Source organism: Vulpes vulpes, chromosome 2 (assembly GCF_048418805.1).
Source record: "Vulpes vulpes isolate BD-2025 chromosome 2, VulVul3, whole genome shotgun sequence".
In the NCBI taxonomy this organism is placed as follows: Eukaryota; Metazoa; Chordata; class Mammalia; order Carnivora; family Canidae; genus Vulpes; species Vulpes vulpes.
The window spans coordinates 113575798-113592302 of record NC_132781.1 but is presented as its reverse complement, the minus strand read 5'-3'; the positions used below and the strand labels follow the sequence as shown (position 1 = coordinate 113592302).

At 50.1% G+C, this 16505-nt stretch overlaps 1 protein-coding gene across 6 annotated transcripts in view; it reads right to left on the bottom strand.

Moving 5' to 3' along the window:
• SFMBT2 (Scm like with four mbt domains 2) overlaps window positions 1-16505 on the bottom strand; it is a 216808-nt gene that overhangs the window by 9613 nt on the left and 190690 nt on the right. For 5 of the 6 annotated variants that reach the window (XM_072749599.1, XM_072749597.1, XM_072749601.1 and 2 more), the window contains 5 exons: window positions 12293-12402; window positions 4840-5015; window positions 1958-2124; window positions 1394-1657; window positions 538-666 (listed from right to left, as the gene is read on the bottom strand). In XM_072749599.1, coding sequence (XP_072605700.1) covers window positions 538-666; window positions 1394-1657; window positions 1958-2124; window positions 4840-5015; window positions 12293-12402 — 846 coding nt within the window. The remainder of the gene's footprint in view (window positions 1-537; window positions 667-1393; window positions 1658-1957; window positions 2125-4839; window positions 5016-12292; window positions 12403-16505) is intronic. The other variant, XM_072749602.1, reaches the window with a different exon arrangement.

Here is a 16505-nt window from a genome sequence, read left to right as displayed (position 1 = left end):
TGAATCAAATAAACATAAGGTGCAGAGGAGAGAGGGGCGCAGGAACCTGGGGGCCCGAGAGGGCGTCGGGAGAGCGCCTGGGTTTGTCTGTTTGCCTCCTCGGCCAAGACCTATTGCTAAAGAAGCTGCATGGGTGAAAAGGGCCCAAGGGAAGCCTGCGCCCTCCAGCCAGAGAACGGGGAAAGGTAGCCGAGGGAGACAGACACCTTTTAGACAAAAATGGCTTTACTGCAGGACAGGCCTCTCCCCTCCCCACACCGACACAACAAGGGCCAGGCGAGAGCCCCAACCCCCAGGATTCCCCGCCCCCAAGAAGGAGCATCTGAGAAGATGAGCTGGGGCTTCCGTCTGTGCTTGGCAGCAAGGAGCCCCCCACGGAGGTGTCAGCAGGGACTGAGTGTGAGCCAGGCTTGCACCCCCCAGCATCCCGGGAGCAACATGGGGAGGCCGCCTGAACTGCCAGAGCCGTGTCACAGAAAGCAGCTAAATCAGCAGATCAAACAAAACTGTGCAAACTCAGCCGCAGAACCAGCGCACCTGCTCCTGAAATATCTTGGCCAACGGGGCGCAGTCGGTCAGCTTGATGAACCTCACCACGTCGGTCACCGTCCACTCCAACGGGTTGCTCTCCAGAATGAGTCTCTCCTCGTCCTCTTGCTTTGCGTCCTGATGGGAGAAAGGAGGCAGGAGGTCATTGGATCACTGCAGGGCCTGAGCCAGACTTTCCTCCTCCCTCCAGCCTCTGCCTGGGCACCCGACAGGCCACAGAGACTTGGGGGTTCGAGGGGCGTTCTTAGCATCTTGTCTGGGTTATGACTTTGCCTCCCATGAGTTGTGTGTCCTTAGAGGTCAAGAGAAAAGGCACCGTGAGAGCAGGAGCTGAAAAGCCAGTTGAGGAAATCCCGGGCCTGCCTGGTGAGGATGCACCTCTGCTGCAGAGATGGTACGCGGCGCCTGAGAGCCTAAGGGAGACAGCCAGCTCTTGCCCATTTATTCTGGTGGTGATGGTGCCCATGACCTTCCAGCCGATCATGTCCCGCCTGTGGGTATGGGGGAGACCCGACACGCTGACCTAACCTTCTGCGGCAACACAGGGGCCCTGTGAAGGGGAAGCCCAGTGGTCAACGGGACCCTGAGGACTCATCAAGTCTGTTCTCCTGACAAGAGTCCTTTGCGACTGGAAAACCTTCCAGAGAAACAGGTGCTATTACTGTCCTGGACTCCACTTAAGACGGGAAATCACCAGGCCTCTCCCCCAGACTTGGACCCTCGGCTGCAGCTGCCGCTACCGCTCCTGGCAGTTTAAGCTGGGAGCCCCACATCAAGGCGTTCTTCACCAGCCTGCCTGCACCCTGGCCCCACACAAGCCCACCCTGGGGCCCTCGGGTGTTACCTCCACAGGGTCATGGCCAGTGGCCGTGCCCTGGTCCGCCCCCTCGGCACGGGAGGCCGCCTGCACCCGCCGGGCCCTCCGCGGCCTCTCCACGGGCGGCCGGCGCTCCGGCTCCGAGTTGCTCCTCAGGGTGACCGCCCTCCGGGGCCGCACGGAGGGCACCTCGGCCGAAGAGGTGTCCGTCTGGTCATCGCGGAGCTCGGAGCTGGTTTCCTCACTGCCAGTGTCCTCGTCCATGGCATCCGCATCCTCTTCCTCGCTCTCCTGGGGAGAAGGGGAGGCACTAAATCCAGGGAGGCCTTCTCCTGCCCAGCTGGCCCCAAGTGCACCCCAAGAAGGGACCCCAAGGCCCATCCTACTGTCCCTGTCAGTAGGGACATCCCACTGCCCATGGTCCCTGTCACAGCTCTCCCCCAGCCCACAAGGCCAAGCAGAATGAAGCCTCTCTCAGCGACCAAGGAGCTGGGGCTTCCAAACACCTGGCGTCGCATGTCAGCTGCTGCCTTGCCCGTGAGCAGCCCGCATCCCAGGCCAAGGCGGGAAGGTGCTCCAGGCCAGACATACCTCCCCCGAGCCCGTGGCAAAGTCCACGGCGGAAGACCTCCGCTTCTTCTGCACGAAGATGGATTTTCGCCGCTTCCTTCGTCTGGCTGGCTTCGGGTGCCCACTCTCGGCGCTGGCTTCCCCGATTGGGGGCTTAATGATCTTCTTTCTCTTTCCGTAATAATAGGCTGCAAGGGGACAGAGGACGGAAAGCGTTTTCTAGAGGTTGCACACACGTACATACGTGGACCCGGGGGGACTACAGAAACGAGAGGACAACCGGGGAGGAGGGGGAGAAAAGAGAAGAGAGAAAGATGGCTCTTCCGTTCGGAACAATAAAAATCCAACATCTCATGTGGACATCAGGTTTCCCTCTGTCTCTTCCGTGGAGGAGGAGACATTTCTCCAGCGCTCTCATGGTTCGAAGGTGTTCTGGGCAGGACTGTGAGTCTTCAGAACTCAAATGTTAAAGCTCCCTCCACCTGCCCATGCCCAGTGTATTGCAGGTGGGGCCTTTGAGGAGGTGATTAAGGGTGAGTGAGGTCAAGGCAATGGGGTCTTCCTCCCATGGGACCAGCGTGCGGGGTGGGGGGGGAGGGGGAACGCACGCCAGGGGCGTGCACATGGGGCAACGCCCAGGTGAGGACGGAGAAGACGGCCGTCTGCAAGCCCAGAGAGAGGCCTCGGGAGAAGCCAGCCCCGCCAGCACCTGAGAGAGGTCTCTGTTAACATGAAGAGCACCCGGGAGAGAATCATCGGCCACCCTTCAATAACGACCCGTGTGTTTTGTAAGTTAAATGCATGTTCAAGTCATTGAAGCCACCGCTAAGGATCCGGTTTTCAATTATGATCCCGACCAAGACTCATCACGGAAAGTCTCAACTGTCCCACAACATAACCACCTGCAGAACGGGAACCTTGATCTATGGTTGAAAGGAGCCGAGAAAAATACCTAAACACACTGCTCCTGGGGACGGTGGAGCATGTACTCTGCGGTGCAGTGTGGTCCCCATACGTGGCCACACTGCCACGTTCCCATGGAAAAGTCACCCGGCCCTGACGCCCCACTGCCTCACATGCAGAATGAGCCCAATGGGACCAGGCAGAGCAGGACAATCACTGCTTCACGGTTGTCCCCAAGCACCAGTTCCAAGTGGATAAGCACCTGTTCGCACCCAAGAACCCAACAAGTCTGCTGCAGTTTGTTTTTTTCCAAGCCAGGTGGGGAGATATGATGGCAGGGGGAGTACGGGGATGCTTTGCCTTGTCCCTCAAACTCAGCTAGATAAACACCCTCAGGGTCTCAACACCCAAGAAACTGATCCAAGGCCTGAGAGAGCGAAGTGTGTATCTACAGGTGGTTTCCTAGAGGCCAGATGCTGGAAATCACAGTTTCACTGACTACAACAAAGGTGCGTCTGCTTGCAGAGCCTTGGGGTTGCGCCGGGTGACGCTTGGCCTCAAAGCTCTCGGTTGCTCAGTGTGGTTTTGTCATTTCCCCCTGGGACATCTGCAGCCATAATTACCGTAACCTGACCCAGGGATCTTAGGATTTTCTTTTTTTTTTTTTTTTTTTTGATCTTAGGATTTTCATGTTTTATCATCCCAGACCCAGAAAAATCTCAAAGTCATTTTGGTCGTGTTTAATTGGAGCTTGGTTAACCCGCCTCTTCCTATTTTTAAGGTCAACCTTCAAGGGCAAGTTTAGCTCCTAGTCAAGTCCTCTGTGATTCTGGGGCATCTGTTAGCAAGCAGCCCTGCTCTGCCCAAAGGTCATAGGAGGGGGAACAAGTTCTCGAGAGAGGACGGGACGTCACCACACCCAACCCACACCCAGGTGGCTCTGCATGTGTGAGCGTGGCTGCAGAAAGCCAGGCGGTCCAACCTGCCAGAGGAGGGTGCGGACTCTTGGAGCTGAAAATGGTTTAGAATATCCCTGCACCTGTACAGGAAAAAACATGTGGAAATTCACACTCCGAGCGGAGGTTCAGGTACGTTCAGATCCCTGGTTGTGACACACCGGTGATCCACCTCAGCCGGCTGGGGCTCCTGGCACATGGACTGCGCTCTGAGGCAGCCGGAGTGTGGATACTCTGGCAGCCGGAGTGTGGGCCGGGACAGTAAACCTGTGGGGATGCTGAGACTGGGGTGCGGTCACCCGTGGGGGGATGCGGTCACCCCTGGGTCAGAGATGACTGAGGGCAGAAGCGGGCATCAGAGGGAGTCAGCAGAGCTCGACATAATCCGAGTGGCTGCTGTGCGTGCAGAAGGCAGAGCTAAGGACAAGACCCAGGAGAGGCCACCAGAAGGCAGAGGCTCCAGGGTGTGGGGACAGACGAGGCTGACAGCAGGACTTCCTGCGGGGGGGAGGTCAGAGCAAAGGTGGTGGGGGCGGCCAACCCCGTGTCCCAGGACACGAGGGGCAGCGGAGCCCGTGGGAGCGTGGACAGTGCAGGCTGCTTCTGCACCAAGGGAGCCATATAGACGGGAGGAAGCCGTGTAGGACGAGGTGCTCACCTCGCACAGAAGGGCAGAGGGAGACTCTCCTTGGTCAGCGTAAGGACCAAGAAAGCCATTCTGGTTACTTGCCATGACCAGGAACCAGTTTTACCCGGCTTTCCTTCCAGCCAGATCATTTCCAAACTCAGCCAGTGCCCTGAAGTTCAGAGCATCATCTCTCCTTTGCCAACGCCCGCCGGTGATAATCTGTTCTGGGGTTGATCATCCTGTCCCTCCCCTGGGCTGGGAACGCGTAAGTATCGCCACAGCAAATCTTAAAATAATTCTTTTGCAGCATTTTCCGTGAAAAATTATTCAAGGGTTTTAAAACAGAACAGCCCACCTATGGCCTTCCCCACCATTTAGGCACGCAGACCAGTATTCTTTTCGTGATATGAACTTACTGTACTTGGTTTTGGTATGGATGGAGCAGTTCTCTGGGCAGTTTTCTGAAACCAGCACAGGACTGAACAAGTTTGGGCAACACTCTAGCTTGGCGCAAACCCGCCGGCAGAAGTCTGCAACTTGGTCGGATGTCCGTACGATCTTGGCCACGGCCCTGTACGTCTTGCCTCTGTACCTGGAAAGAAGGAAGGGAGAGCAAGGTAAGACCACACGGTTACTCAGACCTCTTCTGTCCGCCGTATTCCAAAAGTAGCCTCGTGACTTTCTAACAACAAAGTTGGCTGTGTGTGATTTCCACGCCATTTGCTTTGATCGCCCCTGAAGAGCTCTGAGAAGTCTCCCTAAGGAAGCCCGGGATCGTGCACAACACCTGGTATGAGGTGCCACGGCAGACCGGCCGCCACAAACATTCCCACTTGGCATCGTCTTGCCACGTGGTATATGTAATTTAATACCGGCTCCAGAACGCTTCTGAAATCTAGATAGTGTCACTTGTTGCTCATCATGTTTGAGGGAAATTTTTAAAAACAACAACAACAAAAAAAAACCTTTCTCCTGCCTAAGAAAAACCACATGCATAAAACCAGAGACTGACTCTTCGGAAAAGCACATTGGATGGATTCTTGTTTCAAAAATGGGCACCGAAGCCCTGGTCCTAATATTTATGGTAACAACGATGTGACTAAGGCTTGGCTGCAAAGAGGAGCGCCTGGATATAGGTTTGAACCACCTCTAGACTCACTTTTAAATATCATTGGTACAGAACAATGATAAACTTCTCAGGTAGCAGCAGATGACCGGTCGTTATTCAGTTGACACGTCATGGAAGCTGGAGCCCACTGACATGAAGAATGCCTCAGCACCGTGGGGCTTGTTGAACCGCATGCACCCTGCCTGGATGTGCACCCCCATTTTCAAGGTGAAATCTTGAACAACTTATCTTCCAGAAAAACAGCAGATGCTTAGCCATACGACGCTCATGTTAGGCTTTGGAAGACAAACCACAACCCAGAGGCGTCGACTACCCAGAAAGTCAATGTCGCCCTCCCACTGCATGTCTGCAAGGGTGATGGGCACAAGCTCTCTGCCAGACCTGCTCTGCACACTTGTGTTTCAGGTTTCCAAAAGCCTGACACAAAACAACACGGGCCCCAGGCAATGAGTGCAAACAGTGCAACGTAAGGAGAATATTTCAGGCAATTTGCAAAGTATTACATTCAAAACCAAGATCTGGTTCTCTAAAAATAATGTGGTGACAGGAAGAAATAGGATAAACTGATCCCGACTTTCTTTCAACCAGGCTTTCTTTCTACACTTCTGAAGACTAGAAAAATCTTCCCCCTCCTGACAAATCATTTTTCTTTTCTTTTTTACAGTATCAACAGCAAAGAAATTAAATTCTAACTTGAAAAAAAACTGGACTTTTGTGTTCATTCTCTAGTCTTTCAGATTCTCAGTCCCTCTGTACTGATTGTTCTTGCATTTCTCTGAAGTGCCGAGCTTGGCTTTCTGTGTAGTAAGAGCTAAAAAGCAATTCTTTGTAGATAAGATCATGCTCTCGATTGCACAGCCCTGAACAACTGTTGATTTTTCTGGGACCTCTATCGACCCCCGATGTAGGAACACATCCCCAGCTCCGAGGAGGGCTCCATGATTCACTCTTGGGTAGTTCCTGATGGCTGCTTTTGTCGTGCTTCATAATGAAACCAGCACAGTTCTGTGGACACGGTGCATCTCTAATGTTCTGGGGAAGCCAGAATAAAAACTTCCCTGTGCAGTTTTTCCCACTACAGTGTTGGTAGCCCTGGGGGTCTCTCTTCTAAAGAGCTCAACATCAAGATTCTTAAAGTTCCTTTAAAAAAGAAAATGATATAAAGTACAGAAGCAGGAGGAAAAGAGAAAACTAGGTCCAAATTCAAACCATGGAAGTAGGGCCCCCAAGACAGGTTTCTTCATACCTTCAGATTCCAACACAGTGAGAAACACCTTTGAGGGACAGAGCAGGCCAGGAACTGATGCCCACGGCAAAGAGACAAGGATGGCTGTTTCTCCCCTTCTAAAGGTTCGGGGTGACTCCAGGGAAGCAAGTGTTTCAGTAAACCTTTCCTAATTAGGAGACGCCAATCGAAATTTATGAGGATAGAATTATACAGCCTGGTTTTAGAAGTAACAGAATCCCCTCCTCTGCCCTTCTGGAATGATGAGTCCATCGTGAAGCCCTCGTGGTGGAGGAGGAGGGTGGGGAGACTGAGAGTCCGGAGGGAAGGACACTTAGCCATGTAATTTATTAAAAGTCCCAGCAAGACTGCTGTAAACACAACACAAGATAAGGTTTTTAAAGCATGGAGTACAAGTGCTGTGAAGAGAGGAAACTTGAAAGACACCATCAAGCTAGTACGCAGCACATGACTCCTTGGCATTATGATCTCGGAAGGAAGGAAGGGAGGGAGGGACGGGAAAAAGAACTAAGAGATCACTGGGTCAGGGGCACCCGGGTGCCTCAGTGGTTGAGGGTCTGCCTTCATCTCAGGGTGTGATCCTGGGGTCCTGGGATTGAGTCCCGCATCAGGCTCCCCATAGCAAGCCTGCTTCTCCCTCTGCCTGGGTCTCTGCCTCTCTCATGAATAAATAAATAAAATCTTAAAAAAAAAAGATCACTGGGTCAGAAGTGATGCAGGATAACAACAAACAAAGGTAAAGAAGGTGGGGAAGAAGGGAGTCAGGAAGATCCGGTAAACGGCCGTCCTCCGAGGAACTCTGCCTCCATTCCTTTGAAGACCTCTCCCCGCAAACCCCGTTCCCTCCTCACTCCTGCACTAACTGAGGCTCCAGAGAAGTATGGAACAGGATCTGCTCTTTCCTAGTGGGGCACCGCAGAGAGGCCTGGATGACCCTGGTCTCAGACACCTGCTTGGGAACAGCACAGGACATCAGAGAACAGAGGGACACAGGAAGGATGCTCTCCTGGGCTGTCACTGTGGGGACCCACTCAGAACCTCAGGGAGACACAGAAGTTATTTTAAGTTGACAATGTCTGAAATTTGACAGATGCAGAAAGCAGCTTTCTTGGAGCTTCCATTATGTGACGAAAAGCGGAGACTTCTGAGAAATGAGGATTATCATGAGTTCTCTCCTTGGGGCGGCTTCTAATCTCAGGGGAGAGACCAGAGTAAACCTACCATAAATCTGCTGTCCACGGAGTTTCATGGCCACAAAAAAGATATAAAACCTGCTTGTGCCTGCATAAACCAGCATTTTCACAAACTCTCTTATCTCCCCTTTGTTCTCCTAAAAACTCCTTTGTCTTTCATATAAAAACTATTTGTTCTTCCCTAAAGGCCTTTACTCCATACTGTCTTTCCCCCACTAAGTTGAGTATAACATACACAGAAGCTCCAACTCCTAACCGCCCCTTCAAGTCACCCATCATGAAGCACTCCTGTGCGTGTGCGTGCAAACAGTGAATGAGAGAACTTGGGCCAAACTGAAGTCCTCCCGCTTGGACCACCCTGATGTTTAAGAGTGGATCACGTCATCCATGTTGGGTTCTTCACTCCACATTTCCTCTCGTAAGCAAATTGTCTTTTCTCTGGCTTATCTGATTATTTGTCAGTTTAATTTGCAGGCTCCCAGGAACCGAACATGACAGAGTAGAGAAAAGGTTTTTCCTCCTTGCCATCAATAAGGAAGTGTGAGTGGCCTTCTGGGATCCTCCTACCAACCAAAGTGGCAATTTATTTCCACATGCAAGTGCATATGGCAGGGCAGAGAAAGCCATATGAAGATGGAGAAACAAGAGTGCTGGAAAGAGGAGTCTCCTTCAGCAGGTAAGGCTAAGGAACACCAAGACGGATTTTGAGTCAAGAGGACATGTGGAGTGAAGAACCCTGAGAAACCCTGTGCACTGAAGGAGGTGTGAGTGTGTGTTTATTTTTTTGGGAAGATCTCATCTGATTCAGAATATCCCACACTGCCCTGTGCTGGAAGCACCAGCACAGTACCCGTAACCTGATGGATGCATTTTCAGGAGAGCAAGTGCACACATCTGAGCCAGGTGAAAATGAACACATGAACAAACTACAAAAGATTTTTCTTCCACTAAAGAGTTTCTGTTAGAGAATCTTTTTTCACACACATCGCTTTACAGCCAAATATTACAGCTTGATATTCACAATATAGGAGCGTGAGGAGAAGACCCAAAAAAGTGAAATAGAAACACGTAAGAAAAAAAAATCAGTAATTGCTTACAAAAAAGAAACCAAAATACCATTTCTGTAGAGCCAAGCGTGACTCACCTCAAAGCCGTGACTTTCCCTGGGTCTGTCTAAATGATAAGGAAGTTTCATTCACTCCAAATTAAAGAGGACATCTCCTCTTTAAATATTCTGAATAACTGTAACAAAGGACTGGGAAAATCTATTAAGCCTTCACCTGGATTTTCTAAAGATTATCTCAAAAGCCACTCAAAGCAGAGTTAACAGTCTTTCTCCTGCCAAGAAGATTCTAGAACATGTCAGAAAACATTTAAATGTCTCTAAATGCACAGAGTTGGAAAAAAAATTTTTTAATCCCCCTATGGTATAGCCTAAATTCCTCCTCCTGAAATACAAAATAATGTAGGTCAATCTAGGATACTTAAATTCATTGGAAAGGAAGAATTTTCTCTTCCAGAACTGCTGAAATGAGCTACGTGAGAATCTGTTTTCCCTTTGGCACCACAGCTACCCGGGTTTTGCCTTTTAATACCTGGCGAAGACTTGTGGTAGAGACTCCTTACATGATACTCAATGCTGAGATAATTTTAGTATAAAAGGTAGGGTTGTTAGATAAACAGGAAAGAAAAAAATCACCAAGGGACAAATGAGGACGATGCCAAGTTTTTCTCCGACACACAGGTCAGACCTTTTCCATGGCACCTCCGTCCTCTCAAGGACATGGGAAAACTGGTAAGCAAACCCAGGTGCTCAGTGACCACACTCTCAAGCCCCCGGGGTGGATGATCTCCACGGTACATCCTCTCCTCCTGGAAGCACGCCTTCTAACACTGTCACTCAAAGACCACAACCGAGACAACCGACTGCCCTAAATGCAGGTCCCCCCCGACCCAGGGAGGCTCATCTATTTGAATGCACTTCAGCCTTTCAGCAAAATGGGAAGAAGCCGGCGTGCTCTCTCTCTCCTCTCATTTGCACCAAAGAAAAGAGCGAAGTTGTCAAGATCTGAAAAGTTGTCGCTTTACATCAGAAGCAAAGAGGTGACTCAACACATACAGTATCTTAACAGGAATGCTCCCCCCGCCCCCCCCCCCCAACTGCAAATCTGTCATCATTAGCAGCTGCTTTAGAGATGCCGCTGTGATCCAGCACACTTGAACCCCAGTGCAGACACGCACTTTCTCATTATGAGTTGCCGTGTGAGATCTGGTGAAGGACTTCACTGTCACAGCTGATATAATAGGTGACACGCTGCCTTTACAACCCGGCAGGGCTCACTGCCCCGCGTCTGTTTTGATTGCGTCAGGCTGGATTGAATAAAAGCTCTGATAACGTGAAGAGGCGTGCCAACACCACAAAATTAACTCTCCCCGTCATTTGGGTTCCTGGGGGCAACTTTCTGGCTTATTTAGGAACAGGAGAGATTTCGAAGGGATCTAAGATTTCGGTATTTGTCCTATTTCCTTATCCATGAGGTGCATTTGGGGATGTACTGGATTTTGCATAGAATGTTTAAAACAGGAAGTGTTTCTCTGTACCAACTCTTGCAGTCACCACTGTTTCCTATGTGTTGACCTTAAAAGAAAATGTTGTGTTACTGACAATCTCTCCCTTAGATCAAGTAGAAAGATATGGAACATTTGGCTGGGGAATAAAAAAAACAAAACAAAAACAAAAGCAGAAAAACTTGCTTTAGTTTCTTCTGCACTATGGGTGAAGCTCATTTAAATACCTGTTGGGAAGCATGAGGCACGGTGCCGCCTTTCACTGATACTGTTTATTCATATGAATAAACACTGTCTCTATTAACGTGTATCCGGGTTGAGGTCTGTGATTTGGCACGGCATCATTAGACCACAGATGACTTCCATGGGGTCTAATATTACAGACATGTTCAAAACAGAAACTAGGAAACGTTGAGCAGATTAGAGACAACAGCCGAGCAGTACTCACCATCCTTACTCAGGGTCAGTGTAAGTCGACTATACAGGTCAAGCAGATCACTTCACATCCCTCAGTTTTCACTACAAACAGGAGAGGTGCTTTTTCTCAGGGAGAGCTCAGACATACTCTAACCACTGAACATGGCTCGCTGTTCAGAAGGCCTCATTTCCCACACGTCACAACTACATGCTATTTGAGGACACTGTTATACAAGAAGTGGACCGGATGGGACTCCTGGGGGGCTCAGCGGTTGAGCGTCTGCCTTTGGCTCAGGGCGTGACGCCGGGGTCCTGGGATCAAGTCCTGCATCGGGCTCCCCGCATGGAGCCTGCTTCTCTCTTTACCTGTGTGTCTCTGCCTCTCTGTGTGTCTCTTATGGATAAATAAAAATCTTTTTTTTTTAAAAAAAGAAGTGGACCAGTAAGCTCTAGTCTATGGAAAGCTAAATGAATACCAAGGATCCAAAGTCAAAGCCATTATTAAAATTATCCTGGCAAATGGATTCTCTTCTATCTGCCTTCTAAACAAGGATCAAGCACGGCAATCCAGTGGGTGCTGTCAATTTCAGAGCTCCAGAAACTTAGGCAAAGCCAAAATATTGTGTTTCCAATTAGTCTACTTGGAAATAAAAGAAGTGACCAGCACATGTCAACCTGTAACCCAAAAGGAAGCAGAGGTACTGGTTCTTTTTATCTTTTAAAACCGTCAACTCTCAGGGCACCTGGGTGGCGCTCAGTTGTTGAAGCGTCTGCCCTCAGCTCAGGTCATGAGCTCAGGGTCCTGGAATCGAGCCCTGGGCCAGGCTCCCTGCTCAGTGGGGGGTCTGCAAGTCTCTCTCTCTCTCACCTTCGCTCATATACTCTCAAAGAAATAAAATGTTTATAAAAATAACTCTCAGAGCAAAGGACATCTGTATGTGGCACAAGCTCCTTACTGTATCAAATATTAAGAGTTGCTAATGAAGAACATATGATAATGATCATGGATATCCTCTTTTACCATTGTTCCCCTTCTGATCAAATAATCAAGTGGTCCTAAAACACAGGACGTTCTGATTCTGAACGTTTAACACAATGAAGTATTAGTTAAACAAATCTCTCCTTTAGTTCCAGAATTGCACGGCTTAAAGCGACTCTGTGCAACAGAACAACTCAATAAACCTGTAGGCAGCACACAGAACAGCAGCAGGAGAGTCCTTCCCATTTCTGGGGACTCCCTCCGAAAGACGCAGGACCAGTTTCAAAGCAGCAGGCTAACTACAAGAGTCTTATTTTCCAAAACTGAAAACACGTACTTTGCCTTCAGTGTCTCCTCCTGAAAATTCCAGTGAGGATCTTCCACCAGCTGTAGTTCTCGCAACACCCTCCCGGGCTTGTAAGCTGCATTGATTATCATGCTGAGAACCTGTGGGGATTGGGGGAGAGAAGAACAGCCATTGAGCTTCAAGGGCAGCCTCTCCTGCTCAGACAAGAACCACCGCCGGCCCGGCGACAGGTAAACAGGTATCCGCGAGACTCGTCCAACAGGTTGGGGGAAACATCTTTGGCAGCCTGACCCCAACTCGGCTCACCATCTACGGGCTATGGAGGGTGCTCGAGTCCAATCCCTCTGGCGGGCTGTGTGGACGGCGGGCCAGAGGGGAAGACTGACTCACCCTCACTTTTCTGATGGAAGGAAAACCCATCTACCCCCTCCAAAGAGCCACTGGTTATCTTTAACAGGATTACCCTTCAGGGTCAGCCACTGAGAATTTCATTTTATTTTTGAAACTAAATTTCAAAATGATATCAGTAAGAGGCAACAGATTGGTGCCGACAATTTTGAACAGACTTCAGATTGTCTGTAGGGAGGCTAACCGAGTACCTGAAACTCACCTGGTGCTGGCTCAACCTATGGACCTTTCATAGGCGCACAACGCTCCGGGATGTCAGTGTTTTGAAAGACCTCCCAGAGTACCTGATACCATCTGATATCCTATTTCTTGAAACGTTCCCTTTATTCCCACTTCCCGAGTTCAAGGAAGTGCACCTGTGGTCACTCCCAGAAAGACGGGATGTGTCCCTCCATGAGCCTCAGCTGCAGGCCCTGTTCTGTTAACCTCAACATGCTCCTTGAATGGGAAGATCGAGGAGTTTGGACTCCCCTGGGGCATCCCCACCCCCTCCCTAAGCAAATCATCAGGAAGCACGAAAGTTTCTGACTTCCAGCACGTTCCAGAGCTGCTGCCGTTTGGACAGACCACTTACGATGAACGTGAGGGTACAACGCAGCCTACAGAGGAAGGCCGAGACCCACGATGTTGAGGTCCCTGGGATGCCCCTTGCTGAGGACGTACCGTGTGTCAGCGCCCAGGTGGGAATGGCCACAGCGCCCCCCACACCCTCCTGTCACCCCATCCAGCTGTTTCCTGTTTCAGACCCAACACCACTGAGAGGGTGAGAAGCGCCCCGACTGCTGAGACACACTGGCATTACTGTCGAAGCCCCCGCTGCTTTGGGGGAGGACACCACACAGAATGCATGCGAGGAAGAAGGCCAGGGTTTTTAGGCTGCAGGTTCACGGATCCGGCACATTCCAGAACACAACTGGTGTGCTTTGGGTCCTGATTTAATTCTGAAAAACAACGAAGCTCTCTCATATCATAACTGAAGACCCGATCCTAAAAATACTGTCCACGGTACAATGAGCGTGGCAAGCATCTCCTCCTAGCCAGGCGGTGCTCTGCTCAAGGGTCCCACAGCTCTCCAGCAAGAGCACACGGCCAGCTGGCCAGCCAAGGCACTAGGAGGCCAGACAAGTGGTTTTGGTGGGTTTGTTTCTGTGTTAGAATAATCATCTGATTTTATTGTTTACTGTCAGTACAATTTGCAGAAATCGAATTTAAAAATAAATCCAATTAGAGCTGGCTGGAATAATGCACCAAGTATTTATCAACAGACAATAACATTTAAACTGATTCTTTTCACTGTGTTTTGCGATGGAAGGGCCCAGGGCTACATGTTATTTGCTGCAGAGCAAAATGCATTTTGAGACGTGAAAAGAAAAGGCCTTCCAGGTTCCATTCAGCCTGGGAACAGGCAGCCATTAAATTGTCAAAAGCGTCCAATATTGAATAATTTTCCCATGGCATTTCCGATGCCACATCACGCATTGCCAAATTCAGCAGGCTCTCTACAAAACTTTGGGATCACGAGCTGAGTAATTCTCTTGTGTGTGGCATGGTGCATCTTACAGTTTCCTCCGGGGAAAATAGCTCGGCTGGCAGCCGGTACTCCCATCCAGGGTCAGAATTACGGCTCCATGCACAGCACAGAAGCTCAGGCCGCTGTGTCATGCCCTTGATCATGAAGGGTTGGGTGGACGCTGCCCCCAGTTCATGGGTAGGATGCGAAGGTCATAGACACAATTTCCAAGCAACTGGCCTAAGGATGTGCAAGGAACTCCAGGAGGAAAGTACTTTCTAGGGATGCCTCGTTGGAATTCTTGGAGTTCATGTTTGTGGAGACCACACCATCCAGAAGTGTCGACAGTGTACGACAGCGGACAGGCAGGGAGCTCTGCGGGTGAACAGATCAGGGCTCAAACCCCTTTCCCATCCTGTAGAAGGATGAGTCCTTGAGGCGCCCAACTGGCTCTCCTCCTCTGTATAACAGGGGCACTGCCATTTATCTGGTTCCTACAGCGATCAGAACACTCCACCCCAACATATGCCACTTTGGCATAGGATTATTTTGAGCTGAAGGCACCGGAATACATTGCACATGCAGCAGGAACTCTCTGCCCTGCCCCCTTTGTAATCAGGAGCAGGGCAGACATTTCCCCTTTGTAAAGGTGTCCTCTCCTCTCCCCCATACCAGTGGGAGGAGGACGTCCCTTGTCACTAGAGAAAGAAAGCTGGCACCAAGAGGACGCTGCATAAAACAACCTTACTAGAAGAACCTTAACTTCCACTAGTCTCCCATATATTTGCCTTCCCACAATTCACAACCCTAGGAGCCCAAGCCCCCCTCTTTGTCTCTCACCTCTCTATACTTCATTACCCTTCGTTAAAACAGTATGTAAACATCTCAAACGTAGTGGCCTCTTTGGGTTTTCACTTCTCTTCTGTGAGGCCCCCATGTATGTGGCAACATGAGCCTTTTCTCCTGTTGATCCATTTTGTGGTCACTTTAATTTGCAGGCCCCAGTCACTAAACTTAAGAGAGTAGAGACTTTCCTTCTCTACAACAGGGATGTTATGAGAGATAAAGGAGATTGCATCCTGGCACACAGGAAGGGTTGGAAGGTGCCCCCTTCTCAATATGCATGCAGTCCTCATGTACCCTGTCTCCTATGCCTTCACCTGCTCTGTTCCCACTGGCCCACGCTGACCTGTAAGTCTTCCCTCTTTGCAAAATACCTCTGCTCAGAAGCTCCTTGACTTTCTTGCTACTGATTCCTTCTCAGAACTAACCTCATAAAAATTGTCTATATTTCCAATTCCTCTTCTTCGATCCCATTCTCACCTGACCCAAACCTGGTTTCCTCTCCAACCATGACACAGAAATGCTCTGGAAAGGTCACCAAGGACCTGCCACCAAATCCAATTAGCACTCCAGCCTCGTTAGGCATCTGAGAAGTGCGGCCCTGCATTCCACCACCTGGGCCGGCAACACCTGTCTCTCTGCTTCCTTCCCCTGCTCCTCAGACATGAGCACTTGTTCAGAAAGTGGGGAGTGGATCAGGTGTGTGGGGAAGGGCGGAGGGGGGGGTGGGGGGGTCAGAGAGAGGATTGGGAGCACAGGTAAGTGCTGCCCCCTTCGCACACCCGGTGGGGCGCACAGGAGCCGCTCCGCAAGTGCAGTATTCCTTCTCCCACCCCTTCCCTTTTGGGCACAACTGTGGGGCACTAGGAAGGTTATGCAAATCGAGGGGATTTTTTTTTTTTGTTGTTCACATCACGAAATTACGCGATTCCATGATTTCCTTTTGCATTCATGATCTTGGAAACTCCCAAAGCACCAAAGTAATTTAGTTAATTTCCAACCTCGACTCTATCATACAATCAAAGTCAGAACAATGTTGAAAGTGCAGGGAACCACTTAATAAGAAAACGAGTTCTCTGAGTGTCGAAATCAGAAAGCACTCTAGAAGGCAAATATGGCTCCCACAGCTTGAGTTCTGCTGATTGAATGGAAAGAAGACACGGTCTCCACTCTGAAAGGACATCATTTGCTAAATTCTCATGACTGCAGGGAGGCCTCTCGTTGGGGGACACGGGCTCCCACGGAAACATGAAGCACAACATTCCCTCTTGGGGGGAGGCGAAGACACAAAGGAGCCTCGCCACATGCTTGCCCTGCTTCAACACACCTGGTCCCCAGTCTCTCCATGGCTACGGCACTTAGCTCTTCGCAGGAATGTGGACCAGCAAACGCCCTCATGGGCCTAGAGCTTGTCTCCTTTTCAATTGCAGGATCAGATGGAATGGAGCTGATTTTATAAATAGGTGGGATTTTTTTTTTTTT